Source organism: Aspergillus tanneri (assembly GCF_003426965.1).
Source record: "Aspergillus tanneri strain NIH1004 chromosome Unknown AapTan_8_pilon_pilon_pilon, whole genome shotgun sequence".
NCBI lineage: Eukaryota > Fungi > Ascomycota > Eurotiomycetes > Eurotiales > Aspergillaceae > Aspergillus > Aspergillus tanneri.
In genome coordinates, this window is record NW_022984635.1 from 559,208 (window position 1) to 584,392 (window position 25,185).

General features: G+C 48.0%; 8 protein-coding genes across 8 annotated transcripts; 3 read left to right on the forward strand and 5 right to left on the reverse strand.

Annotated features, from left to right (window-relative positions):
• Positions 1-780: 780 nt before the first annotated feature.
• ATNIH1004_010805 (uncharacterized protein) lies at positions 781-3,388 on the reverse strand (the record flags this gene model as incomplete). The annotated part of the gene is made up of 3 exons (XM_033575373.1): positions 781-936; positions 993-3,102; positions 3,201-3,388. 3 exons carry the CDS (start codon positions 3,386-3,388, stop codon positions 781-783), a joined length of 2,454 nt encoding a protein of 817 aa, XP_033421228.1.
• A 3,572-nt stretch (positions 3,389-6,960) lies between these two features.
• ATNIH1004_010806 (uncharacterized protein) lies at positions 6,961-7,499 on the forward strand (the record flags this gene model as incomplete). The annotated part of the gene is made up of 3 exons (XM_033575374.1): positions 6,961-7,133; positions 7,309-7,394; positions 7,447-7,499. 3 exons carry the CDS (start codon positions 6,961-6,963, stop codon positions 7,497-7,499), a joined length of 312 nt encoding a protein of 103 aa, XP_033421229.1.
• A 443-nt stretch (positions 7,500-7,942) lies between these two features.
• On the reverse strand, positions 7,943-12,194 carry ATNIH1004_010807 (uncharacterized protein; the record flags this gene model as incomplete). The annotated part of the gene is made up of 10 exons (XM_033575375.1): positions 7,943-8,213; positions 8,267-8,489; positions 8,806-9,180; positions 9,390-9,505; positions 9,777-9,897; positions 9,949-10,179; positions 10,321-10,483; positions 10,557-10,630; positions 11,013-11,821; positions 12,055-12,194. 10 exons carry the CDS (start codon positions 12,192-12,194, stop codon positions 7,943-7,945), a joined length of 2,523 nt encoding a protein of 840 aa, XP_033421230.1.
• A 1,010-nt stretch (positions 12,195-13,204) lies between these two features.
• Positions 13,205-13,588, forward strand: ATNIH1004_010808 (uncharacterized protein; the record flags this gene model as incomplete). The annotated part of the gene is made up of 1 exon (XM_033575376.1): positions 13,205-13,588. One exon carries the CDS (start codon positions 13,205-13,207, stop codon positions 13,586-13,588), a length of 384 nt encoding a protein of 127 aa, XP_033421231.1.
• Positions 13,589-15,230: 1,642 nt separating this feature from the next.
• Positions 15,231-17,550, forward strand: ATNIH1004_010809 (uncharacterized protein; the record flags this gene model as incomplete). The annotated part of the gene is made up of 3 exons (XM_033575377.1): positions 15,231-15,641; positions 15,796-17,343; positions 17,470-17,550. The coding sequence occupies 3 exons, from the start codon at positions 15,231-15,233 to the stop codon at positions 17,548-17,550; spliced, it is 2,040 nt and encodes a 679-aa protein (XP_033421232.1).
• Positions 17,551-17,908: 358 nt separating this feature from the next.
• On the reverse strand, positions 17,909-18,803 carry ATNIH1004_010810 (uncharacterized protein; the record flags this gene model as incomplete). Its single annotated transcript, XM_033575378.1, has 3 exons — positions 17,909-18,442; positions 18,492-18,572; positions 18,633-18,803. 3 exons carry the CDS (start codon positions 18,801-18,803, stop codon positions 17,909-17,911), a joined length of 786 nt encoding a protein of 261 aa, XP_033421233.1.
• Positions 18,804-19,587: 784 nt separating this feature from the next.
• ATNIH1004_010811 (uncharacterized protein) lies at positions 19,588-20,204 on the reverse strand (the record flags this gene model as incomplete). The annotated part of the gene is made up of 2 exons (XM_033575379.1): positions 19,588-19,885; positions 19,918-20,204. The coding sequence occupies 2 exons, from the start codon at positions 20,202-20,204 to the stop codon at positions 19,588-19,590; spliced, it is 585 nt and encodes a 194-aa protein (XP_033421234.1).
• A 120-nt stretch (positions 20,205-20,324) lies between these two features.
• On the reverse strand, positions 20,325-22,656 carry ATNIH1004_010812 (uncharacterized protein; the record flags this gene model as incomplete). Its single annotated transcript, XM_033575380.1, has 3 exons — positions 20,325-21,274; positions 22,147-22,520; positions 22,583-22,656. The coding sequence occupies 3 exons, from the start codon at positions 22,654-22,656 to the stop codon at positions 20,325-20,327; spliced, it is 1,398 nt and encodes a 465-aa protein (XP_033421235.1).
• Between the last annotated feature and the right edge of the window lie 2,529 nt (positions 22,657-25,185).

The following is a 25,185-nucleotide window of genomic DNA, read 5'->3' on the forward strand; positions in this document are numbered from 1 at the left end:
GGATCTGGCCAGCCATACGACGCGGAGTCTGTCAGGAAGGAGCAACTAACATGGAGATGGGAGAGAGATTGTCATCCTTGGCCGTTGGGGACGATGGAGGTCGGAGGAATGGGGGATGCGGACATACTGTGACGCGCCCTGTCGCCAGCTTGTCCTTTCGGTGCTAGCGCCCCATCCAAGTCGTCACCGTCTCTCCACCGGCCTAAATTAGGACTGGACTATACGACGGCCCTGCAAAAGGGTTTCGGAATACTGGGAGCCTAGTATTTATTTATTTATTATAATTAACTATTGTTGTTATTATCTTTCTTCTTCTTTTTTTTTTTTTTTTTTTTTTGGAGTACCCTTCAATGACGTTCATTTGTTGCAATATATGTTTATCCATTGTCTAACCGTGTCTTCATCTCCTTTGTACTATGCAGGGCATGCCTGACGAAGGTTAGGCTTTCTGTCCTTAAAGGGGAATGTAAGTGCAGTCTTAGCATCCAGCCAAAACACCTTTCCCCATGCCGATGACATATATAATAGCCTGCTTCACATTTCAGGGTTAACCCAGGCGACTGATTCCTGGGTGTCAGTTCATACAGTCCTTACTGGAATTTCCTTTAACCACGAATCGTCGGAGGATGTTGGGCCTCGGAATTCTCTGCATTCTGAGCAATTTCATGCATCGAACCCTGATGCATATTGTCCTCAAAAGAGAGTATCTCTGCAAGGGGAGCACAACCATATGGACCGCTAGACTGGACCTATTTTGGAACACAAAACGGCATGGCTATTTCAGGAACCGCGCATTTCAACGTCTGCGCTGGGAGCTTGCTGCTCCGTGGTTGAAAGAAAAGGACTGTATGGTTCGGCAAGTTTCTCCAGCTCCAGAGCAAATGCAGTCACTGAAAACTTTTGCAGTGCTGAATCATATATCATCCAACGGTTGAACTATGAATATCATCAGTAACATTTTCTCAGCTACCTTCCAGCAATTGCAAACAAACCTTTGCCAGTCTAACTCCTAGCCAAAGACATCGGTACATTCGGGAAATCTTGAGAGACGGCAGTTCAATGTTTCGCCCATTATCTTCAGTTGGAGAGCCCTCAAAGAAAGACTGGGGATAATAGGCCTGACTCCAAACCTGTCCACGGATAAAAAAATCCTCGGGGAGCCACTTCGTTTCATCGGAGAGGGGAAACCCGTCGCCCTCAACCAAGCTCATGTCCAACAAAGGTAAGAACATCGTGTTGAGAAACGTGACAATCTTCTTCCAAGGAACTACAAGTTCCGCACATCTCATGCCGGTCTGGGTGGACGATAAACACCAAAGAAATGCCAAGGAGAGGTGGAGAGCGGGGAATATGTTTTTGTCGCCAATTTGGTCGAGAAAGACAGATAGCGCATGAAAGGTAAGACAGGACCCATAGTAGACCAACCGGGAAGACTTCTGGGAGTCGTTGAGCGCAAGAAAATCAGATGCAACCTTCTGAGGATCATTGACAGATGCCCAATGACTAGAGGCTTGTTGGTAGACATCCTCGGGAGACCTAGAATCGGGAATCGGTTCTTGGTGGAATTCAGTAGGTAATAGGGCGTCAGGGCTGGCGTACTCCAGCATGGCGGCGAGATTTGAGGAAGTGATATAGACACCTTGTATTTTAAATGCTGCCCCCACTCGGCCGACATAATTGTCCAATCCAGATAGAAAATTGTCCGCCGATCGGACGAAACGGTCTGAGCAATCCCGACCAAACAGATAGCCGTGAGCAGTCACGAAGTCGGCTATGATCTGGTGATGGTGAATCACCCTTGGGCCTTTCATGAGTGGATTGAATAGGAGGAGGATGCTCTCTCTGGTCCCCGGGAACGCACGCACGCTGACTAGGGACTTTGTGTAGTAGAAAAGTTGTTGGAGAATATCGGGTCGAGCCAAAACTGCAAGATGATGTTGAATCCGGCCAACATCTGGATTCCTGTCCGCGGCTCTGTTGTACCAGTACTTCGCAACCCCACCCCAGACTTCACGGTCCTGCAGATTCGACTCCTCCACCGCCATACGGTACCGGGAGAGATCCCCTAGACATTCGATCCAAGTCTCTTCGAACGCCGGTACAGTTTCTAAAAGCAGAGTCATCATGGAGTATGCGAAATAAATAAATGTCAGCATGGGCTCTAAGGAATCAGGGAGTCTATGACGCAATAGTTCGAGGAATGCGTGGATTCCATAACGCCACATACGAGCGGGCATGGCGTATTTCTCCGATATGCGCCTCAGGGCGTGGCTTGCGGATGGATGTTGCGAGGCCATGAAAAAGTCATGGTGCTCCTGCAAAAGGGTTCGATGTAAGGCAATCAAAGCCTGCCACTGCTGGTGGGACAGGTCGGTCTTCGATTCGGATTGTTGCTTGTCGATCTGGATACACTTTTTCTCCACCATAAGCAGGCCGGCATAGATTCCGCGCACCTCATTGATCAATTGCTCTTCTGTTATAGGATGAGTTTCTGGCTGTAGGAAGATCCCATGTGATGCTGTACCTCCGGCTACCGCAGAGAGCTCTCCAGCGGATTTCTGTTCATTACTCAGGCCTTGCGCTGACTCCTGACCATAGCTTAACCTCTCCGAGGAGACGCGCGACCTTCTGCTGGGCAAAGAGGTCCCCTCTTTTCTGGCGCTTGAGTCGGCATTTGGGCTACCATTCGAAGTTGGACTGGAACGAATATTTCGATGATAGGGGCGAGACGGCCCGGCCTCGTTACTCCCTCGGTCGTCTGTTGAGTCGGGAGAGAATCTGGAGGAATGCTTGCCATTACTGACGATACCGGAATTTCCGGCCCGGTTTTCGGTAGCAAATAAGCTCACCGGACGGTTAAGAGAGCAGGTTGATGCATTCTGCTCTTCGGACCAAACCGGCTGGTGTCCTTTGGGAGCGGTCGTATGTATAAACTCAATACCCTGCTCGCTTAAATCATCAGAGAGAAAGTTATTTGGTACAGCCCCAACAGATCCAGGCCTCTTATTCGACAAAGAGGCGCTGGCAGAATGGTGCGCCCGGTTTGTTGTAGAAGATCCCGCGGGGGATTCACCATCTGATAACACTGGCACAGCTGACTTCCTAGACCGGGAGTCAGAAAATTGCCACAACGATCGTGAACATACCGTCGGTTGTAGAATTGCAAATCTGGGCGACGGGGAGTGAGGAAGACCACTCACTTTAGGAAATCCACACCTGGCCCTATATCCGGAGAATGCCTGGACTCCGAAATAGGGACGGGGTCTCTGTCGGAATCCCGAAGCCGAAATGGAAGCGTCTCTCGATCAACATTATCATCACTCATTGTCCTTGCTTCCGGGATGCGCAACAAGTCATCTAATCCTATTAGTTGCGTGGCTATCAACATAACGGAAATCAGGATATCAGGTCGTAAGAAGTTCAAAATTTAGGGGAGGATGGATATGTATAAACTGCAGAGAGAAAAAGGCAAAGAGACAAAAAAAGAAAAAAAGAAAAAAAGAAAAAAAGAAAAAAGAAAAAAAAAAGCCCAGACAACAGAACAAGCGCAAATGCGATCACCAATTGAAATGGACACCGGTATTTTCAGGCTATCAACCGAGGTATTGAAATCACAGTCTGGGAAGGAGATTAAAGCACTTCGACGAAGCGCAGTTGAACAGAATAAATGCAATCGCACCGGCGATAACACTGAGATCCACAGATGAATTGGGATGCTTACCCAGCACACGAGATTTATAAGAGAATGACTGGATGACATTTGGGTTAGGCAACTAAGCTCGGGTTCTATCCATCTGCCTACCTAAGAAGGCTAAAGGAGAAGATTGGATACGAACGGCATAGAACAGGAAACCCACAGTTTGAAGAAGGAATTCGTGCCCCCAACCAAGACCGAGGAGAAGCGACATACAAGGCCGATCCAGAGCCTTTTAAAGTATGATGGTGGAGAGAGAAAGTGAAGGCGGAGAGGGGCAGAAAAATGGCCGCGAAGGAAGGAGAGAGGCTGAGGCTGACTTAATAATGCCTAACTAAGTTAACTAAGAATGACCTTCCAGAGCCACTTCCGATAGTTAGCCTGGCTTGCCAGTTGCCTTACGTGAGTTTAGTTATGCTCCCTGCTGATCCATTAATAGCGGGATTTATTGGGCCTCCCCGCTCTTTCTCCAGAAGCGAAGCGATCAACTTGATCCGGTTATTCTTGCTAGTTAGTTAGTGTCTATCATGGTGTTTCTGTAGGTACGTATGCTAAGGATGGGGCCCTGGTCAATACCGTCTAGTGAGAGGCCCATTGGGTGATGAAACATCCATAGTGGCTTGGCGCGATGTCATGACGCCACAACAATGTGGCGTTATCTTCTTCAAGTTCACTCACTAACATCATACCTACAGTAGGGATATCGGTCCTAGATTCCACGTCTACTTCCTTTGAAGATACGCAATATCAGTGTGGACCTTGCTACTGAAAATGGGACTCTACCGCCAATTGTTAACCATAGCGACCGGGAGAATACCGATGGCTTGACCACCCTATTAATAGCCACGAAGGCTGTGCTTGCTAGGTCGGCCGTAGAAGGTTCGACTCCAAGCCATTCATTCATTTATATTCAGCCAGATGAGATGGCAGGGAATGCAATCGAATTGAACTAACAGCGGCCCACTTACAGCGAGTTAGTTGCCTGACGGCCTAAGATGTTTTCCTCATTCGGGTGGCATGCTGCCTACCGTGGGTCACGAGACGGCCGCTTGATTGGCAGCTAACGAGCGCTCTCTTTGCATAGGCAAACACTCTCCCTGGTAGTTTATCCAAGCTTAATCCCGATTCTGTCGCCTGCTACGTATAAAGATGATGAGATTCCCATATTGGCTGTCATCCATGTCAGCCTATTTTGTGGTTCTTACTGATTATGAATTCCTACTTTACTACAGAGTACTCCGTACTCGGGGAATATCTATTGGATCGATGCTGGTCTTCTATTCTCTACATTGGTCGCACTGTTCCCGCTTGCCAAGACAGAAAACACCTCATTCCTTTTGGCTGTGCAACACGTTCTAGTCGGAAAGGCTTAATTTATCAAGGAGTTACAATACTTCCACAGAGTGGCATCCAAATAATCGGCCCACCCTTGCATGGGCATAAAGGCAATGACAAATCTGGCTCCCAGATCCTCTAATCGGAGAGCGGAGGGGCCACCTAAATTCTCTTCGAGATCATTCTCTACATCAAGGAAGACGGGGTTTGCCACGGAGGTGTTCCCGGATAGCAGCGGATCGTCGTGTGATTGCCAGTGTCGTGCCAATAGTCTATCTTAGATGGTCCATCACAACTCTATCCAGCGATCCGCGCGCCACGTTCAACGTCCATGCCTAATCCAGAGAAGGGCTATCCAATCGGCCTCGACCTGATCTACTGCCGCCTCAGCGGGGCTGGTAGATTATCAGCTCATAGGCCAGAGCATTGGTCATCAGCTCCTTTATAACTAGGTTTATTCTAGTTATCAGGTGTGTTGGACTGGATGGCAATACTAAGTCAACATCATGCAGGACCAGAGGATGAAAGGGCGTCGCGTCAACTAAGCTGACAAAGTATATAGAATCAGGTGATTGTAAATCATCACGGTGAGTCGCTAATATAGGCAACTATACTGAGCAACATCTATTATGAATTCTAGTGAATAACCCTGTCGTTATGATTTTGATGCTAGTTTCGAACCAACAGCTGCCAGAAAACATAATACTACCTGCATATACTCTGTACTGTAAGTGTAGTTTTATTTGGTGAATTAATATCGTATAGTTGGTGATTCTATAAAGCCAGGATATTTCCAGGAATTGAAGGCTTAATATTTAGTCTATAGTGGAGATGGATTAGCAAACATAACTTAAATTATACATCAGATATTATAGAAATAAATAAAACTATGCCAGCTTGATCTCTTTGTTCAGTTCTTGTCTCCAAATTGGAGATATTAGCATCTATTCTGCTTATATCCGGATATGCAAATCAAGTCTACAGTGCTATTACTTAATCTACGCATATACTTTGTAATATCCACTGGATCTAATACATCATAGGCGACTTAGAGACCATCTCTATTCCTATTCCACCATCCAGAATAGCACCCAAACCAGAAGGTAAAGGAGACAACCCATTCTCCGTGTAACGTCGACTTCCGTCCATTTCACAACGACTCATACCGACTATGCCGGTAAGGACGAAGCAAGGACTCAAGCCAGGAACAAAGAAGTTTGCTGATCCTTGTCTCAATCCGGAGATACTCGGCAGTACGCGGAAACCTGCATGAGGTGACCGAGTTGATCCAATATTTAACAGGGTTTGTTGCTATGCATGGCACTAGTTTGGTACCACTTCGGTGGTCCAATTGTAGATTGTGAGTCAAGCATGAGATTTGGACAGATTTACTCCGTAGTAAGCACCGTAGTAACTCTTAATAAAGCGGGCTAAATATTCATGAATATATAGTTACGTACATAGCAATGTTAGGACAGGAACCCTGATCACATATATCCAACAACAGGCTTGACTACAGAAATCGAACAAAGTACTAACCGACCATCGAGTCGACTGAACAATTCTGTCCTCGAACCCGGACGAATTACAACCCGACCAGTCTAGTCTACGTACAAGTACACCCCGAACCCCATGCTATGCAGACCTTCGTTGTACTGTACCTTAGTATTCCTTGAGTAGCACCTGCTCTCCTTCCAACCACCCCAGACCAATCAATGGATGTGTACACCACCCATCCACAAACGAAGATGTCAGCGCTTGATGTCAGCGAGTCCACGTTCCTAGTACTTACAACCTACCACCTACATACCTATCTAGATTCACCCATTCAAAACCTACCCAGCGAACTGGAACTCAAACCAGTAAAAGTGAAAAAACTTTACCAGGCAATATTGTGACTCAGTGTCAGCGTATCCTTCCACTTCGCTATCATGCGACTGCCCATGCGATTCAAGATCGACCCCTCAGTTCTGGATGGACGATGTATGCGCCGTTTTCAGCTGGCTCTGATTCAAAGCGATCTGCGCGAGCAGCTGACGGGGTATAGCAGTCTGTGGAGCGTGAAGTTCTCGTTTCTGTTCTTACTAAGGAAATTGGTGGATCGGTATCGTCTGCAGTGGGGTTTCTCTTGTCGGTGTTACTGTTGCTGGTTGTGTCGCTTTTGGGGAAGGGGGGGTAATAGGAACGTTGAACATTCCGTGTGAATTGAGAGGGAAGAAGGGGAATGTCATCATACGTATCATATTTTCTATATAGTTTAGTTACTAATGAATGGATAGAAATTGCATTACAGGTCATTCAATCTGGCTGGGCTGTCTCGCCTTGAAGATAGCTATGTCTCTTGATATCGGGACCGACGCAGCCGGTATGTCCCATCTTTGTCCTTATATGAATAAAGCATGTGCTAATCAACGTAGTCATCGTTAACTCTGGAAATGTTCTTCGGAGAACCAAGATCAACTGGTTTTGAAAATGAGCATTAATTGGAACCAGTCTCAAGCGTTGATCATCCGGGATAGTCTAAGGGATTTCAGGCACAGGAATGCTGGATGCATCCTGGTTGATTCCTTGGAGTGGTGTGGAGATTTGCGTAGGTGAGTCTAGATATTCCATCCATGATACGGTTTGGTATATTGTGATATATACTAGAGGTGATATCGATTATGGTCGCATGTCTCGCTTCATTCTGGACTATATACACACTGTGCAAGGTGCGGGATCGCTCACCGACGATATACAGCAATATAGCCATTGTGAATGAGAGTCCGGTCGATATGGGGATGCAGACGTATGCTGGGTTTTACGATATCACCATGCGTAAATTTCCGAAACGGGATTCACCCGAAGTGTGATTCACCAAAAACATGTAGACATGGTAAATAAACTTGATACACAATACAAATGATGTTCTATTCACTCAATCAGATATAGATCAAGATAAACCTGGAATCCAAGGAACTGCCCAGCAAGTTGACTAGCATACAAGTCTTTAAACTCCGAACAAAATCTGGAGAGCATCTCACTCGGCGATCCAATCTCAACTACACGACCTCCATCCAGAAAGATAATTAAATCAAAATCCAAGATAGTCTGCGACCGATGCGCAATAGCAATGACAGTGTACCCAGCGAACGCAGTATGAATCACTCTCTGGACAATAACCTCCGTTGTCGGGTCTAGGGTACTTTTTACCGCATCGAGAAGCAGAATCCTACCGGTGGAGGATACCCAACGCACCAGAGCGCGAGCAAGAGACAAGAGTTGCCGCTGGCCATGGGATACAAGGTCTCGGTGATGACGGTGTCCACACCGTGAAGGGTACAAGCCACTAGATCCTGGAGGTCAACTTGTTGGAGAATTTCGGTGATATCTTGCTCGTTGATCGGTTGTGCGGATGGTACCATTAGGGAGGAAGCATAGATCCTGGGGAATCGCGTTTGATCTGGTCCATAGTTCTGAACTAGGGAGCCTGGTGATATCGATTCCATCGATCGTTATGGATCCCTGTTGGATGTCTAGCCTTCGACAGAGGACAGAGAATAGGGAGCTTTCTCCGTTGTATCGATACCAGTTGGATAAATACTAAAGAAAGCAAGGCAGGTGTAATTAAATCAACTGAAGGGATATATGCGCCTTCCACTACGACCAGATTCCACTTTCATGCTGCAGGAACAGACAATCAGGAACAGACAACGTCGCGTTATCCAGTGCAGGTGGGCCAGTAGCACTGGAACGAACTCAGCATGAGATGCCAACTCATGAGTGGTAGAACTTACGAATAGGCAGCAAAATGTCATGAAGCTCCACCTGTCCGTTCAGAGGCCAGTTCTCTGGCACGGCCTTGACTTCATCTGGGGAAGCCTCGGATGCGGTGTTGCTTTCATAGGATTTTATGCGAGATACCGCTCCAATGGACGTCTCCAACTGCATCCATTGCAAAACCAAAAGCTTGACATTGTTACTAAGGTTGGTGTCATTGACCAGAGCTAACCTGACCAGTCTATTACTGATCGATCCCTTCGAGCCAGTCCGGCAATGGTCAGATCCAGCACCAGGATGAGCCACCGCTGTGGACGCAGTATAGTCCGTAGAATGGTTTCTGCGAGATTTCCAAAAGCTCTTGACAGCGTTGCTCGTATGCGTTGCCCCACCTGTAGCTACGCACGGCGATTAGGCTGTCGAGGGTTTCTAAGAAGTGGGAGAAAGGGGCCCATGGCTGCGATGTCGAGGAGACATATTTGTCGCGAGGAATTGAGGTAGAATCGCTGGACTAACTAAAGTACGCACAGGCAAAATGGGGCTATAACTTCGATGCATCTTGCAGATACACAAATGATGACCATGTGGATGGCGCACGAACCAAGGGCTGAAGATGTTAGCGATAGGTTGTCACTAAGCATTATAGGGCATGTTTTACCAACGCAGGTGTTTATTAACGCTATAGGCAGTTCAGTATCGATGAGATGTAGGCCTTGACTAAAACTGTAACCTCATAAGCATAAGTATCAGAGAGAGACTGGCTTCCATACCGATTCGTGGTGGTTCCAACGTCGGCTTGAGAAAACAAAGAATAGCGGTGCACTGCATTCTGTTAGACGGAGTCACCGAATCTGAACAGCACACGAACTTCATTGTCACTCTCAGTAGTGTGTGGTGGAATTCGACAGATGCTCTCGGAATCATTCTCAGGAGAAGATATCTAGAAAAATCAGGTCGACTTTCGACTGACAGTAGAGAAATGACCAACCGTGCAGATGAGCCGGTGAAGACGATATTTGAAACCCCAATGGCATAATATACGCGTATGTGCATGGCGATTTTATTTCCCGGGGACTCGGAGTTGGCTTTTGCCCATAGCTCGACCCAGACTGTTTTCGATTCGTCAGTGATTCTGATCTTGCCAAGAAGGAGTGACTTACATAGGAAGCTGTGAGAGATCACAAACACCGTGATCAGGGTGGTAAATTGCGTGATATTTCCGAAACCCATTCTGCCAAAGTAATACTTATATGTGGCAAAATCCCCTGTGCGCCGCTTATTGATGTCTTTTCCAGGCTGCATACCGGAAGACGGTATTCTGGGGTTTGGCAGAGGACTTTGGGTATCCTGCTCGATTTGGAGGCGACTAGTTGTGATGAGTGTAGAAGAATCTAGAGATCAGACATGAAGTCGACAAAGGAACCTTGCTTTACTATGCCTCCATCTGATTCCAAGCATAGTATCAAATCTATTTTTCGCAAGTAGTTCACTGTCCTGTCAGTCTACAGTTTCGAAATAGGGAGTAAACATACTCAACGACGAAGCCAATATCACCGTTCTTCTCTGGCGACGCAATAACCCCTCGGGGCCTATCTGGTGCTGGATGATATATTCCTCCGTCGTGGCATCAAGCCTGCTGAATACATCGTCGAGCATGGTGATTTTTGCATTGGAATACACGGAGCGTGCGAGCGACTGTCGAGTACCATAGCACCAAGGAATAAAGTTAGAGAGGACTACCGGACAGGTCAAGGATCGGACTACCCACCCACGATTTCTGACCTCTGATGGTGATGCCACCGCTCCCAACGGTTATCTCCTTGAGAAATATCCTGAATGTCGCTAGTCAGTGCACAGTGAGCAATCGCTGTATCATACCATTCTTGCTAGTATTGGCACCCAACCATATTATCTGATTGTTCCGTGGGCCATCCGTGGATCCTGACTGCCGTATGCTATCGGGGATGCTTTATTGAAATGCAGCCGCTAAAGTGGTGTGTCTCATGGAGAAGTGCTTTCAACAGAGCTGATTCCCACATCCAACCGGCCCAATAATGGTAATGAGTGTTGAATCATGAATACGAAAATCGAGATTCTTCAACTGAGGTTCAGCATGACGGTTCCATCCAATTCTTAGACTGGTGGCGAGGACAATAGGATTCTGGATGTTGCATTCGGTCACTTCTGGAGAATATTCCTGCTTGTTACTTTTTTTTCCCTGAACAGACGGCCTTGGAGAAGATGATTGCAATCTCTGAAGGTGATATTGAGTCTTTCTCCCAATTTGGTTCGCCTTGAAAAACCAAGAACTCACGGATCCTGTCGATGCACGCAACACCCATAAGCAGACCACCGGCTGCTTCAGACAGACGATTCAAGGGAGCACCGATCAAGAAGAAAATAGCCGAGACGGCAAATGCCTTCTCGACATCCAGGATATCGGAGCCTTGATTGAAAGCAACTGCATACGAAGAGCGCGATATAACAGGAGATAGAGCACTGTTCACGAATCCGACAGCGACCATCAAGACCTGCAGTCTTCTCCAGCGTATTAACGTCTTGACCTGGGAGTTCCTCAAACCCTTAAGAGAAGAGACTAGAACGTCTGCCAGTCCTGACAGCTTAAGATGTTTGAGGTATCGCAGAGCACTCGAAGTGGCGGCAATCCGTCGCTGAACCGCCCCGATCCAAGCACGTTGACGAACGCCTGCAAGTCCTCCAATCACCCTTGCCAAAAGAACGCAGGTAGACGTAATCACGACTGGTGCTAATGTGGGAAAATATAGCTCCCGCCATAGCAACCATACCGCGGTGTCGACCTCAACTACACATCCCCAGACGTCGTAGATATTCGCCAGCCTGGCAGAGATACGCTCCACGTCGGTGCTCGTAAGGGTAGCGGGGGCTCGATTCTCTACGCAGGCTAAGTCTAAGGATAGCGTTTTTCGATATATCAGAGCGATCAGTTGGGTTCGGATCATAATCACAAGTCGATACGAGAGATGCTGGTAGCGGGCCTGGAATACCTTCGATCTTCAGTAAGTTGTTAGCGTGACAGGACTTCTTAGCTTCCACTGATGGGCCGAACTGATAACTGGTTGGATGTCATTCACTCTACTTATCAATTTACAGTGCATGCTTCCGTTCATTCGTCTACCATTTTCACCAAACTGACCTATTTTTATGTGTGAGCCGATGGTCTCTAGTCAGGTTCCAGCGTCGAATATTATGCACCTATACCAGGTCCGTACTGAGAGGCTTCTCACGATACACGGAGACTTTGTTGAAGGCGGACAGTGTCCTTGTATGTCTCTTTGGCACATTGCAGTTCATTGTTCCAGTACTGCAGACGAGATAAATCTTCGAATCTAGGATACAGATAGGCTGCCTGCTTTGTAAATTGCATCGAATAAGACTAACTAATTAACCCGTGTAGAAGAAAAGACCGTGCATGGTGAAAACTCGACCGATAAACTGTGCCAACCGCGCCGCGACATGTCTAGCAGACTATATGCATATAGCGCGAAGGAGAAGTATCACATCTTCCATAAGATTCTATGCTCAATATTGCTCTGACTGCCAGTAATGCCGCGTTCTATCCCCCTCTCACCGAGCAGGTGAAGGACAACCTCTAGGAACGGATTAATCCTCACGAGGGATATTACCAAACCCCCCAGCCAGCCCTTCCTCAAGGAGAATAAAAAGCTAACCAGTCCGCTCTTCTTCCAGAGCACGAATGGTTCCGCGTTCAAGTGTGTAATGACCAGAACGGACCGTGGGCTGCAGCTAGCTGAATGAATTGGAAATGCAAGAGCCGGTATATACGGGTACCATGGTCCTTGAGGAGCATGTCAATGTGGACGCCGAGTGTCCCAATTTCGATCAGTTTAATCGTGTCGATGTGTCTTCGTATGAGTGGCAGAAGAAACTTGATGGAATTGGGAATGTTCTGAATGCGTCCAGCATTTGTAACTAGAAGCTTACAGGGCTGAATTCTATCTTATTCATATTTTATATCTCCAATAAGAACCCGCTCCCCCTATTCACCCTATCGGGCATTCAAACTCTACCAACTATTACCTAGATCTCGGGATGCGAACCGATACCGAAAATCGCGGAACATAGCCGACGTGGACATATGAGAGCCAGGGAACTAGAACATGACCCAAAGTTGAATACCAGATACAAAATGGCCGAGATCACCACAGGAGCAATATCTAACGTTACGTCGTTGTTCTATTCCGCCCCATATATCCCCACAGATACTGTTCACTTTAATGGCCGAGTACAATACTGACAGATGCCCTGAAAAGGTGTACCTCGGCCAGGGCGCATACCGTGATGAGCAAGGACGGCCGTAGATACTGCCATCTGTGCAGAATAGTCGTGAAATATTGATCAATCAGCAACTGACCTATGAATATCTGCCGATTCTCGGCCATCCAGGGTTCCGGGGAGCCGCTGTGTATCTCAGCTTCAAATTCGGGGAATCTCGATGATGATGCATTCGGTATTAGACATTTCGTTGATGATTTAGGGCTCGAGGTCGGCGTGTGTCTATTCTTTGCTAAGAACATGGGTCTTTATGGTACGATTCATTCCAATGTCTTCCGTCTACTAGCCGACAAGAACAAGAACAATGGTAGCCAGACCAGACGAATGAGCTGGATGCGTCTTTCTCATCACGTATACCAGCAATACGGCGTGAAATACACTCTCTGTTCTGAAAATGCTGCGGCGGTCAGAGCCATCCGATCTACCGGCTTACAGGGCGAAAATCGCATCGACGATTCTGAATGACGATGGATTACGTGAAATGTGGTATAAAGATCTGAAGAAGATAAGCGTCCGAATAAATTCCATGAGGTCGACGTTATATGGTTGTTTAATGGAGGCGGGTAAGGGCTGTCTATGTAGGAGCACCGGGCTTCGGGACCATTTTGGGTGCGGAAGTCAGACACGCACGTCTGCTTTCCTTGGACTTTCATCTGAGATAGAGATCTTGTTGAGATATAAGATTGAATATATTATTCTTGACTTTTGTTATAGTATGTGGTACAGAGAAATATCATGTTTATATGGCTGTAAACTCGCGTATGTCGATTGCTGGTTTGAACCCGGCGAATGTGCGATATGTGGCAGAGGCTATTGCCGAGTGTCTGAAGAGTGTTTATTAGGCTTGGTTCATCCCAAGAATTGTTATTCATTTGCTAGGTAAATGAGAAAGTTTTATCCATTGAATTATGTCGATTTTTCTAGATTTGTTGCACAGAAAACATAAAAAAACTTATCCTCGAGCGGAGCCCCTCCTCCTGTCTTATTTTTATTTACACGACCACGCTGCACCTTATTTACAGCCATTTCCCCTCGTATCTTACGGTAAACATGGCCGAAAGGTCATTTTCAAGAAGAGAAAAAAATAGAAAGAATTTGGGGGGCCGGAGGAAGATAATGAAGAAGCGATAAAAAAATGTCGAACAAAATGGGTCTATTAATTGTTATTCAGCATCTGCTCAGTCTGATTTTGTTCCTTTGTTTTAACCATTTTTATTCAGTTCTCCCAGATAGAGATAGAGACCGTACTTTTCAATATGATGGATCCTTATCCATAGATCAGTGATACTAGCTCATACGCGTATTCAGCTGGCCGACAAAAAAAAGAGAAAGTAGATAGGATGTAAAATAAAGAAAAATACACTAAGCCTAAGTAGGAAATAACGAAATAACATAAGCATGCTGGAGTAGGAATGGTACCAACGTTGCTCGTCTACTAGTTCTAATTGCGAATAGTCAAATTAGTCCTTCTGTGACAGCCCCACATAGGTGCTCCTGAGACCATGACCAGCTGGTCAGAATACCACTAATTACCACCACTACTGCCATAATGGCTGGCCGTTGGGCTCGTTTGCTGGTTACATTAATTAATGAACCCAGAAAGTCACTAAAATCGCCTCGCTAGCGGACGTAAGGTCATGGTGATATTTGAGGCTCCGTTGTATGGGGGATACTTGGCCACTCAGCAGTTCCCTGGATATTAACAGGACACGGCCAACCTACCCGCTGAATGGCCTCTAAAATTTGGTTTTATATAGCTAAAATGCTATCAAATTAAAGAAGACGTAACTACGACCACCTTCCACCTTGATGGCTTTAAAACAACCTAATTACGCAAACAGGACAATAACGTTGCTCACCTCTGTCGCGCGATTTTAAACCCTGCAGGTGGGGGACCTGGGAGTCAGGGGATCAATTATCACGTCTTGAACAGGGGGAACCGACTTGACGACGGTCCATGTTAATCCTGGCATCAGATGGATTTAGGGCAATAGTGGCTCCCCATCAGTTTACATAAATCCTTCTCGTGTGATGCTTTTGGCCTCCCATTGTCGTTCACCTGTCGTCCAGGTCTCCCCCACACTTCCCCCCACAAGGGCTCTACAAGATGAGTGCTCAAGTCTATCGCCGCCGACGACCTGCGGTTGCTTGTATCGAATGCCGACGACGCAAAGTGAAATGTGATCGCTCCTTGCCCTGCGGCCCATGTTGCAATGCCTCACTGCTTTGTGGTTATCGTAATCCATTGGCTCCGACTGATCCCCGCGCGGGCCTGGCAGCCACCGATCTGTCCACTGCATCCGAGGAATATGGCGCCACTAACCTTAACACTACAATCCACACGTCTACCACGTTGTTTAGCAGCGGTAGTGGTATGCCGCTCTCCCTGTCCCCATTAATGTACACAAGCTCCGGGGATGCGAGTATGAACGAATCAGTGGACCTCCCCGGACGCACCGTATCCCACGCCAAGAACTTTGGCTGTGGCAAGCATTACATCCAGTCGTCCTTTGAGCAGGTGAGCAACCGTTTCCTGGATAAAGCCCCAGGGGGTGGCAGGACCCTTTGCTGATGATAGATGCTAGTTGGAGTATATGAAATTTCTGCTGCACAGGTCCTCGGACCACACTGACATCCAATCGCTTTGGGGACAATGCCGACATTACGCCCAGATCATTAAGTCAGAACGATCCATAAAGTATTACACCCAGTCAGGCCCACCTAATATAACCAACAATCTGCTGCCGAAGTCGACCTGTGACCGCCTGATAACACTCTACCTGCACACGTTCGAGTCAGTCTTCCGAGTGCTTCATATTCCGACCTTCATGCAACAGTATGAGTTGTACTGGAACAACCCGCTGGGTACAAGCCGGGCCTTTCCCTCCACCCTTGCCCTTGTCCTGGCCATCGGGGCCTGCTTCGTCTCGGACGCCGACGCCGATGAGCTACAGCTGTTGGCGTCCAAGTGGATCTATGGGGCGCAGTTCTGGCTCACCGACAGCTTTGAAAAGTTCGACATCGATCTGTCCATTTTGCAGGTCTCGGCCTTGCTGCTGTTGGCGCGCCAAACACTCCCTGACCCATCCGAGTTGGTCTGGATCTCAGGCGACTTTCCCCTGCGCATTGCTGTCGGACTCGGCCTACACAAGGAGGCGCGAATCCATTTCCCGGATTTTCCGCCCGTTGAGACCGAGCTCCGGAAACGCCTGTGGGCTACCATTCTGGAGATGTCGATCCAGTCATGTCTGGACACGGGTATGCCACCGTCCATCTCCAATGATGATTTCGACTGCGAGCCGCCATCCAACATCCATGATGTCGATGTCAGCAATCCATCAGCTGCCGCGGATACAGCCAACTCCTTTACCCAAAGCACCATCCTGCGTATGCTGATGCAGACCATGCCAGTGCGGCTGCAGATCCTCCGGTATTGCAATGCCCTAAAGAAGACCCCGAGCCAAGATTACCAGGGGATTCTGAAACTGGGCATGCAACTGGATACCATGTGCCGTTCTCATACTGCGATGCTCCAGTCCTATCAGATGGGTACCAATTCCGACACGCCGAAGCCAACTGAATTCCAGATCCATGTTCTGAACATCTTGGCTCGTCGCTTTCTACTGGCGTTACATTCTCCGTTCGCGGTGGAAGCAAAGGCGGATCAGTCATTCTATTTCAGTCGCAAAGTGCTCACTGAGAATGCACTCCTTTGCCTATCCCCTCCGCAAACGGTCCAGCATGCGCCGCTGCCCTTGGGTTCCTTACCGGAGTGCCAACATGAGCTCCTCAGGTTAAAGGTGCGTGGTGGCGACATCATCAAGCACACACTGTGCCACGCTACAGCCATCCTCATCATTGAACTTATCACTGAATTGGAGGAAAATGCCTTTCCCATCACGCACAGCCTTTCGCAGGACCTATTCTGCCACACCATCGAAGAGTCAATGGGCGTCTTCAGGCGACGAATTCAGGCTGGAGAGACCAGTGTCGATATCTATGTTCTGTTTTCCTGTGCCATGGCACAGGCCAAGGTGATAAAAGCCGGACTGGCGCCAGAGCGACAAATTATCGAAACTGCCAAAGAGAGTTTGGTCTTCTGCTGTGAACAACTCAAATTCAAAGCTCAAACTAGCGCGCTCAGCTTTCTAGGATTGGCTCCAAGTCTGCAGTTAGCATTGGAGAATGACCCCGGGGGTTTGAACTCGTGGGAGAGCATGGTAAGGATTTTCTTTTCTTTTCCCTTTCTTTTTCTTTGAGATACCCTCAACAATGAGCCCACCGAGCGAAATTGGGGGGCGGGGGAAGAGGGAAAAGAGTATTCTAATATTTCTCGTCACAGATAGGAGATCCGCTTCCTACCATCGATCCGGCCCCCAACGCATCCTGAACACGCCCTCGACAACCGCAATGATTTATGCCATTGAATATAGTGATATATAGATATGACGATAATGTCAAAGCTTAATATAGACGAGAGAAACCCTCTATATATCTACGTATCTGTGTCATGTTTACCCTATCAGGCCATCTAGGCCTGAGCTTCCATAGATCGTCACGACAATGGTTTTAGTCTCGCTTCCAGCAAGGTGGCCTGCGCTGCGAGCTCGGCTGAACTCGCTGTAAATCCTTCCGGCATCCACACTCTCACCAGCTCGAATCCCGACTTATTCAATAAGTGCTTAAACTGCGCCTTTGTGCGCTCTAGAGATGCAAAGGAACACCATCATGGTCAAGTCTGCCTGGGCTGAGGACAAGGCCACTTTCGACTCGGGTAGCAAGGTTTCATTGATTAGAAGCAACGAATCTGGCGCCATCGCCTCCCGAATCCTGGCAAGGATTTGTAGCGCCTGTTCTTTCTGGCCAGTCGTGCAGCACCGTTCGTAGGTAGTACGCCCGAGCGCCTTTCATGGGCTGCTCCTCAAAGAAGTCATGACCTTGGGACTCAATGCCTGATGGGAGTTCCGTGATTGCGTTGATCACGATGGGCAAGTCCTGGAGGACGAGTCGGCCCCGCAAATGGGGAAGCTTTTGTTGGAAAGCGATGATGTCGCCACCCTGGCTTCCACCCACATCCACGATTAGGATGTCCGAATCATTCGCCACGCGCAGTTTTTCTTCCACTGGGAAGAAGTTGAACCAGTTCTGTCCCTGTCGGCGGTGCGAGATGGTCATGACGGTGTTGAACGCTTGCTGGTAATATGGCTCGGAGGCCAGAAAATCAAAGTAGTGAGACTTCGTTCCCGTCGCATATTGGAAAGGACCATCATGCAAATCGTTGGGGTTCTTCCACCCTTTGGTTTTGAAATATACAGGCAACTGGGAGAGGATCGGCTTGGCTCGCATTGGCTAGCTGCGATACAGTGACCGGACCGGACTTGGTGTGCTGAGCTACAGCATCAAAGAGCTTCATATCGATGCCTAACCGTAGTGCCATGGCTTGATGACCCTGCAGGACCGCATGAGAAGAGTACTTGCTTTCAGCCACCGAAAAAGATGCTCCTCATACCGCAAAAATGACTCGCAAGGTGAATTCAAACGGGGATTCCAAGGTCTTCCGCAGTTTGTCACAAGCTTGTAGCAGACGCTTTCGGCTTTCCTCATCGACCTGGATCTCTGCAGCCTCCGCAACGGCCTCGATGTTGCTGGCCAGGCCCATGAGGTTGACTGAGGACATCATGATTATCCTAATGATGATGACACTTCTTTAAACACACGTAATAATGGCGAGCGAGAATCAATTCAGAGAGAGATGATCATTCTCAGGACCTTTTGCCTTTTCTTTGTCCTTTCGTCTGCCAAGGGTAATGAATGATCTCTCAAATGTTAACACTGGAGTTGCGATGTCGACGAGCCTTATTTTTATTTGATTTTCGGGATTGTTATTCCTCATCCCCGTCAAAAGAACTATCGTGAGTCCCACGGGATAATCATCCAGGCTGCCCGACATGTGCCGTACAGTTCCCGTGCAAGACGCTAAACTGCAGTTTCTTTCTCCATATCGTGCCTGGGGTTCTTTCTCCGCTCCGGTATTAGTTAGTTATTTTGAGCGTGCCTTAAGCATTCGGTGAAAGAGGCCGAGGACGGAGAAAGGGGAGTTCTGGTAACCTGTATTAGTATTGCCAAGCCCGTAATCTTGTTTTCAGGCAATTTCGGGTGCGCTAGGGAGGTGTTAGCGCCGGACAATTGGTGGGTCATGTCCGAGATGGCGCCGGAAAATTGTGGGTCTCCTTTGTTGGGAGCGGGAGGAAACAAAGAAGGTGTTTTCAGTATCGTATCTTCGGTAATTTCAGGTATGGACGGCCGAAGACCATGACAGCTGACGACGGAGACAAGTTTCGAAACCCCTCTCACCATCTATTTTTATGAGGATAAAGCATGGTCCAATTTCTTTTCCTCAGGAAAGAAATAGAAATTGAAAAAAAAAAAAAAAAAGAAGGGGGTGGAGAGGGCAAGGTTCGTGCCTACATTGGCCCTCCATCTATTTCGATCCCCAGGCTATTTCGCATCACACTATTGGCACCATCACATCCAACACCATATGGACTCCGGATTGTCCGCTCCGTCCCAGGACGAACGTCAGTGACCTGGACTTCGGCGCAGTCATCGAGCTCTCGAGCGCTTGTGGCCTTCCATCCAAACCTGAGGTCTACCATCGGGTTCTCCTCACCCAGTTCCTTCATCCAAGTCTCAAACACCTCCTGCGAGACGCGCTGCCAGGGCTCCAATGGCATGGTGCGTCGTTGGTTGCGGAAATCTGAGCTGCAAAGTCATCGACACTTGGAAGTGTCCACGAAGTGATAGCTTTGTCGGCATTAAGGCCGCTCGAGAAAAGGCAGGTGAATGGGAAATGAGACGGCACCCCTCGCTGACGCAGACCATCTGCAATGCCCAGGCAGCGAAAGATCTCCATGCTCCGTGCGATCGTCAAATCCATCTTTGGCCAGCGCGTCGTCGCCAGGTTGCTCTCGATCAAGACGCTCTTGACTCCATGATGCGCTAGTGTTGTGGCCAGTATGAGTCCCACGGGGCCACCGCCAACAATGAGGATGGTGTCAGAAGCTAGTTCTTCGACGGCCATAGTGAAGATTAGTGGATGGACTGAGACTTGGACTGGGACAACACTTCTTAACGCAAATCACGGCATTATGACTATTCCCCTCTAGCCTCCCTTCACTTCTCTAGATGTCCAAAAATTCATTCAGATCTGATGCGCATGGTCTTCTCCGCGCAAGGAAACTACATCCAAAGGCACCCTGCGCCGGTGTGCAGTGAGTTGGAACAATCCCACTGCAGATGGTGTTGCTGTGTCTTGGAATTCCACCAGGGTAAACTCCCGCGCATATTGATCGAAAATAGGCGTTCCGCTCTTCAGGAAGACATGAGGTGCACGACATCCGGGGTACGTCGAAGGAATATATCTCCTTGCATCAAACTCTGGAGCCGAACAATCGCGATCCAGCTCACTCAGAACACATATGGAGGACTGATATCGGTATCCCATCTCCACGCCGATGCTCTTATTGTGTCCGTCATTCAATTGGCAGTAGTCGTGCCACCGATTCCTCATGTCCTTGCCAGCGTTTGTATCCGAATTAATTATGTCAGCGTCCAACTGCAGCGTAGCCGACAAGCCCATAAGATTCCCCATATGGCGTTGGGACCATTGCACGCTCATCTGCGCGATCCGGCGTCGGTCCGCTTCGTAGGATGAAAGCAGATATGATCCTCCCCATCCAGAAATGGTGGCCGCTAACTTCCAGCCGAGATCGAACGCCTCAGCGATGCCCATATTCATTCCATGCCCACAAGTGGGGACGGTTTGATGACAGGCATCTCCCGCCAGTAGTACCCGCTGTTTCGGACCACCATACGACTTGGCCACGGCGATACTCGGCCTCCACGTAGAACGGACCAGGATTTGGTCAATTTCGATGACATAAGGCTCACCCATGCCGCCAAGGACACTATACACTGCCTCTTCCGATGTAATCTGGGTATCATCGAATCCCACGGGCACAAAGCGATGCACCGTCCAGGTATCGATTTCGTCTTGGGCAATGATGGCACCTTTGATAGAGCCACCCGCAGCAGCCGAGTTGGGGAAAAAACATGCCAAAACTGGCCTTGTTTGCGGAGACGCGTAAGGTCCTTGGATTTGTAGTGCACCAAGATTGCATATGCGGGACTGATAATTCGCGTCAAGTTAGCTAACTAGGGGGGGCAGACTTAGTCCTTGTCCGGCCCGATGACTTTGTTTCATGGCACGGAAATGAGGTGCAGGATGTGAACACCGCTCTATCGATCCTCTCTCAGGCGGTAGGTGACATTAAAAAGGCCTTGATAACTGGGTGAAATCCATGAGGATGGATTGTGAGGATATCAGGGGTCACTAATGCCACAATTTCAATATTATCCTTATACGCCTGTTCAATGCTAAATATCAATTGATGTATACATACTGTGGATTGGCTCTACTATGGCGTTTGACCATTGCCGGTCTCCTTTTCACTGTCGAAGACCACTACTCTGCATAAGAATGCCTATATGTACAAAGCTGATATGAAATTACAACTGTCCAAAGAACTTTTTAAGAAAACAGTAGATTCCAGCCACTCCACTTCATCTCAACATTGCTGCGAACCTGTCCCTTCAGGTGGGATCCAGAAATTGCATAATACACCATTAATACATGTACAGATTATTACTCGCTTTTCCTGAACACGTATATTGGATTGGAATTTCTCCATTTATTGCACCTCCCAAGTTCGGTATCAACCAGACCGAATGCAGTTCTATGTCCAAATATTCCCCCACCCTCTCTACGAATCTCTCAAGTCACACAACAATTCTATTGGGCTGACCTCAAAGGATATGCCATCCCATATAATAAATGCAGCAAGTTCGTACAATAGGATCTTTTCCCCGCACCATGGTCCCTTAAACATAAGCCACCAACCCGGCGGCAACGAATGCCGATGTGCCGATGACTGCCCATGCGATCTTGATGACTTGGGACTTACTTTCCAGTGTGCGTGCGGTGGAGGCGACAACATAACGAATGCCACTAAAGACATGAAATGTAACGGGCCAGGCGACGCAGAACTTGATGACGACCTTGGCGGCCAAAGGCAGTGCTCCAAATGCTGTGACGAGTGCAGCAGAAGACACATCCCAGCCGAGCCACGGACCCACCAGATAGGAGGTCCCAAAGAGATACAGGCCACCGGCGAGGAGGAGTCCGGTGTTTCGCTCCATGGCGGAGCTGATCGAGTGCACCTGCCATTTATAGATGGCCAGATGAGGCGACACAGGACGCCGGAGGCGTTGGCGAGCAAGTTCTTGCTGGGCGGATTCCGGCTTGATCACTTTCAGTGTTGGCTTGGTGGTCTGCATCCTGGAGTCCGTCAATACCAACGGCTGCGAGACCAAAAAAAAAGATGTGCATCTCGTTCATACCTGACTTGCTGCCACGCCATGGCCGTGACAGGAGCGATAGAAGCGAATGCTGTCCCACGGCGCAGACCTAACATTGACGCTGGTGATGGTCTGTATGTCAGCTGATATGACAAAAATGGTCAGGGAAACGGCCTCAGTCGGGACCCATGAGCTGAGCGGACAAACAAAAAATGACTGACCCTTCTGTATCAGCATCACATTTCTTGGGATGGACGCCGCCATGCTGGATGGATTGGTTCTTACGGCACAGAGAGTGTTGGGAAAGGAAAGAAAGAACGGGGAATGATGGTGGACTTTACAGACACTGCTCAGTACAAACAACCTAGGTAGAGTTGGGACCCTTGTCAGGACGTATTGCTACGGAGATCTTACATTACATATAACTTACATACTGTATGTAGTGTATGGTAATTAATTTACTACTTCCCTACCTACCTAGCTACCTAGAAAGCTTTAATTTAGCTCTCGGAATATCGTTGATCGCCAACTGGGTGGCGCAATGGTAGAGCGCCCCTGGAAGGGCCCTAGGCTACATTAGTTGATAGCAGACTGTTTGGGGAGGCATGTCTGTATCGGCTACCGTGCCCTAGAGATAGCACGTCCGAATCCTGGGGCCGGCACCATATCTACCCAGATGGCACCCAGCAAAGACAGCCTACCTCTGTAGTTGGCTGCTAGCCTGGATGATGAACCCCAGGAAGACACAGTCCACCATGGAGGCGAGCGAATAAATACATTACCATGCACTGACGTACCCCCAGGGATTAGAGGCCACTGCCTTCAACAGGCTACAACTCCAGTGGATTAAAAGGGGAGCTTCCCTTACGTGACAGGAATTGGTAAGGAAGCGCTTTGTACTCAAGCAGGAAAAAAGGGGGTCTTGACGACTAATTTAAAGGATAGGGATATCACACCTACTTGGTGGTAGTAGTAGTAGTAGTAGTGGTAGTGGCGCAATAAATATTTAGGATTTTTAAGGCATCATCCGACTGAGATATATCCCAGCAGAGTAAAAAATTGCAAACATTATTATACTACACAAGCCAAATAAAGATCCATAGTAGCTAAATATATATCGTCCGATCTCACTGCTATCCGCACTGGGAAAAGCACTATAGGTGGCTCTTGCAACCAGGCTCTCTTAAGGAAAAAATACCAACTGCTCCCGACTGACCAACCACTTCGGAGGGCGAAGGCAGCGATCCTGTGAACAAGCACTAAGCGTCGGTGGGGAGCACATATAACACGTGGAGAGTAGGAAAGGTTCTTAGCCTAGTTAGCTTCGCCGTCAAAGTATATATAATAGTGTAGCTTACGAGGTGCTACTCCGGCGACTGCGAGAAAGCCGAATCCCAGAAGTAATTATAAGGTGGATTGCCCCCTTTTGCTTCAAATTACCAGGCAAGCATAATTATACATATATATTATTTTTGAAAAATAAATATTTAGCATGACTACACACAGTACCGGATCTCTTTCGCTAAATCTGACGTCTTATTGCTCTCGCTGCGAGCAAAATCTTCTTCACATGAAAGCTAACGGCCCCTGTGGGCTTCTATTCGATCTGCTTCTGCAGATATAGCAAATGCTGTTTCCCCAATGGACCAGGAATTTATACGGAATACGATGAATGAGCTTCATAGTGGCTGTTTTTTGGAAACATCAAGGCAACTATGCTTGTCCTGGAGGATATCTGGGCTTCCAAGTTAGCCTTTGAGTGGGTTGGACGGTCTACATTAATCGTGGAGCAAATTGGTAACTGGCCTTGGCTTGAGGATCTGTTGAGACGCGAAGTCTCTTGGGAACAGACTCTCCGCCTGCCAGCCATCACATCATATATGTGGAATGATGTCTTATAAATCTGCCCGAAGGCAGTTTAGGACATGAGAAATGCCAGTACTTCGGGTATGGGAAGCCACTGTTTAGGAGGGCTCTGTCCTGGCAATAGAAGCTATCAAAAACATCACCATTCTCTTCGGATCTTTGGCGCGGTATTCTTCATAGTTCTTGAATAATGGGGCCGTTGGTGGACCGGAATCATGTGACTAGATTGGCGTAAAACCCCTGCTGGGCACACAACGAAAAATAGTGAGATCAATATAATCAAGAGTGCCCAACCAGCTCAAATCATTGAAATAAGGCCTTTTTACCAATCGTACTCTATTTTCTCTTCGGGACTAGCCGAATATCTGACAGTTCTCAGGCTGCAGCACATGAATCCTGAAACGGACTAGGCTCGAATGGAATTTCCACAATCGGTAAGGCTCAGGATATTGCTTACTTTTGTGGATTTCTGCGAATTGCATCGCCACTTCCAGCTGGCAGGGCAATCTTAGTCTCGCATGGGCTTCCAGAGGGAGAAATGATATAGCGTCAGAGGATGATGGTTTCATTATAAAAATAAATACAAAGGCTGGCTTCCGCCAAAGACTTCGCACCGGTTTCCAAATGGAGTAAGAATGGCCCATACTAGCAGCCTTACCGGTAGCAGAAAAAATTGGGAGCAGTTGGTGTAGTAGACTGGTATTATTCTGTGGCCTTGAAGCAATAACGAGGCTCACTGAAAAATATTTAAATCAGACCCTCCCTGCCACCCGTCATAT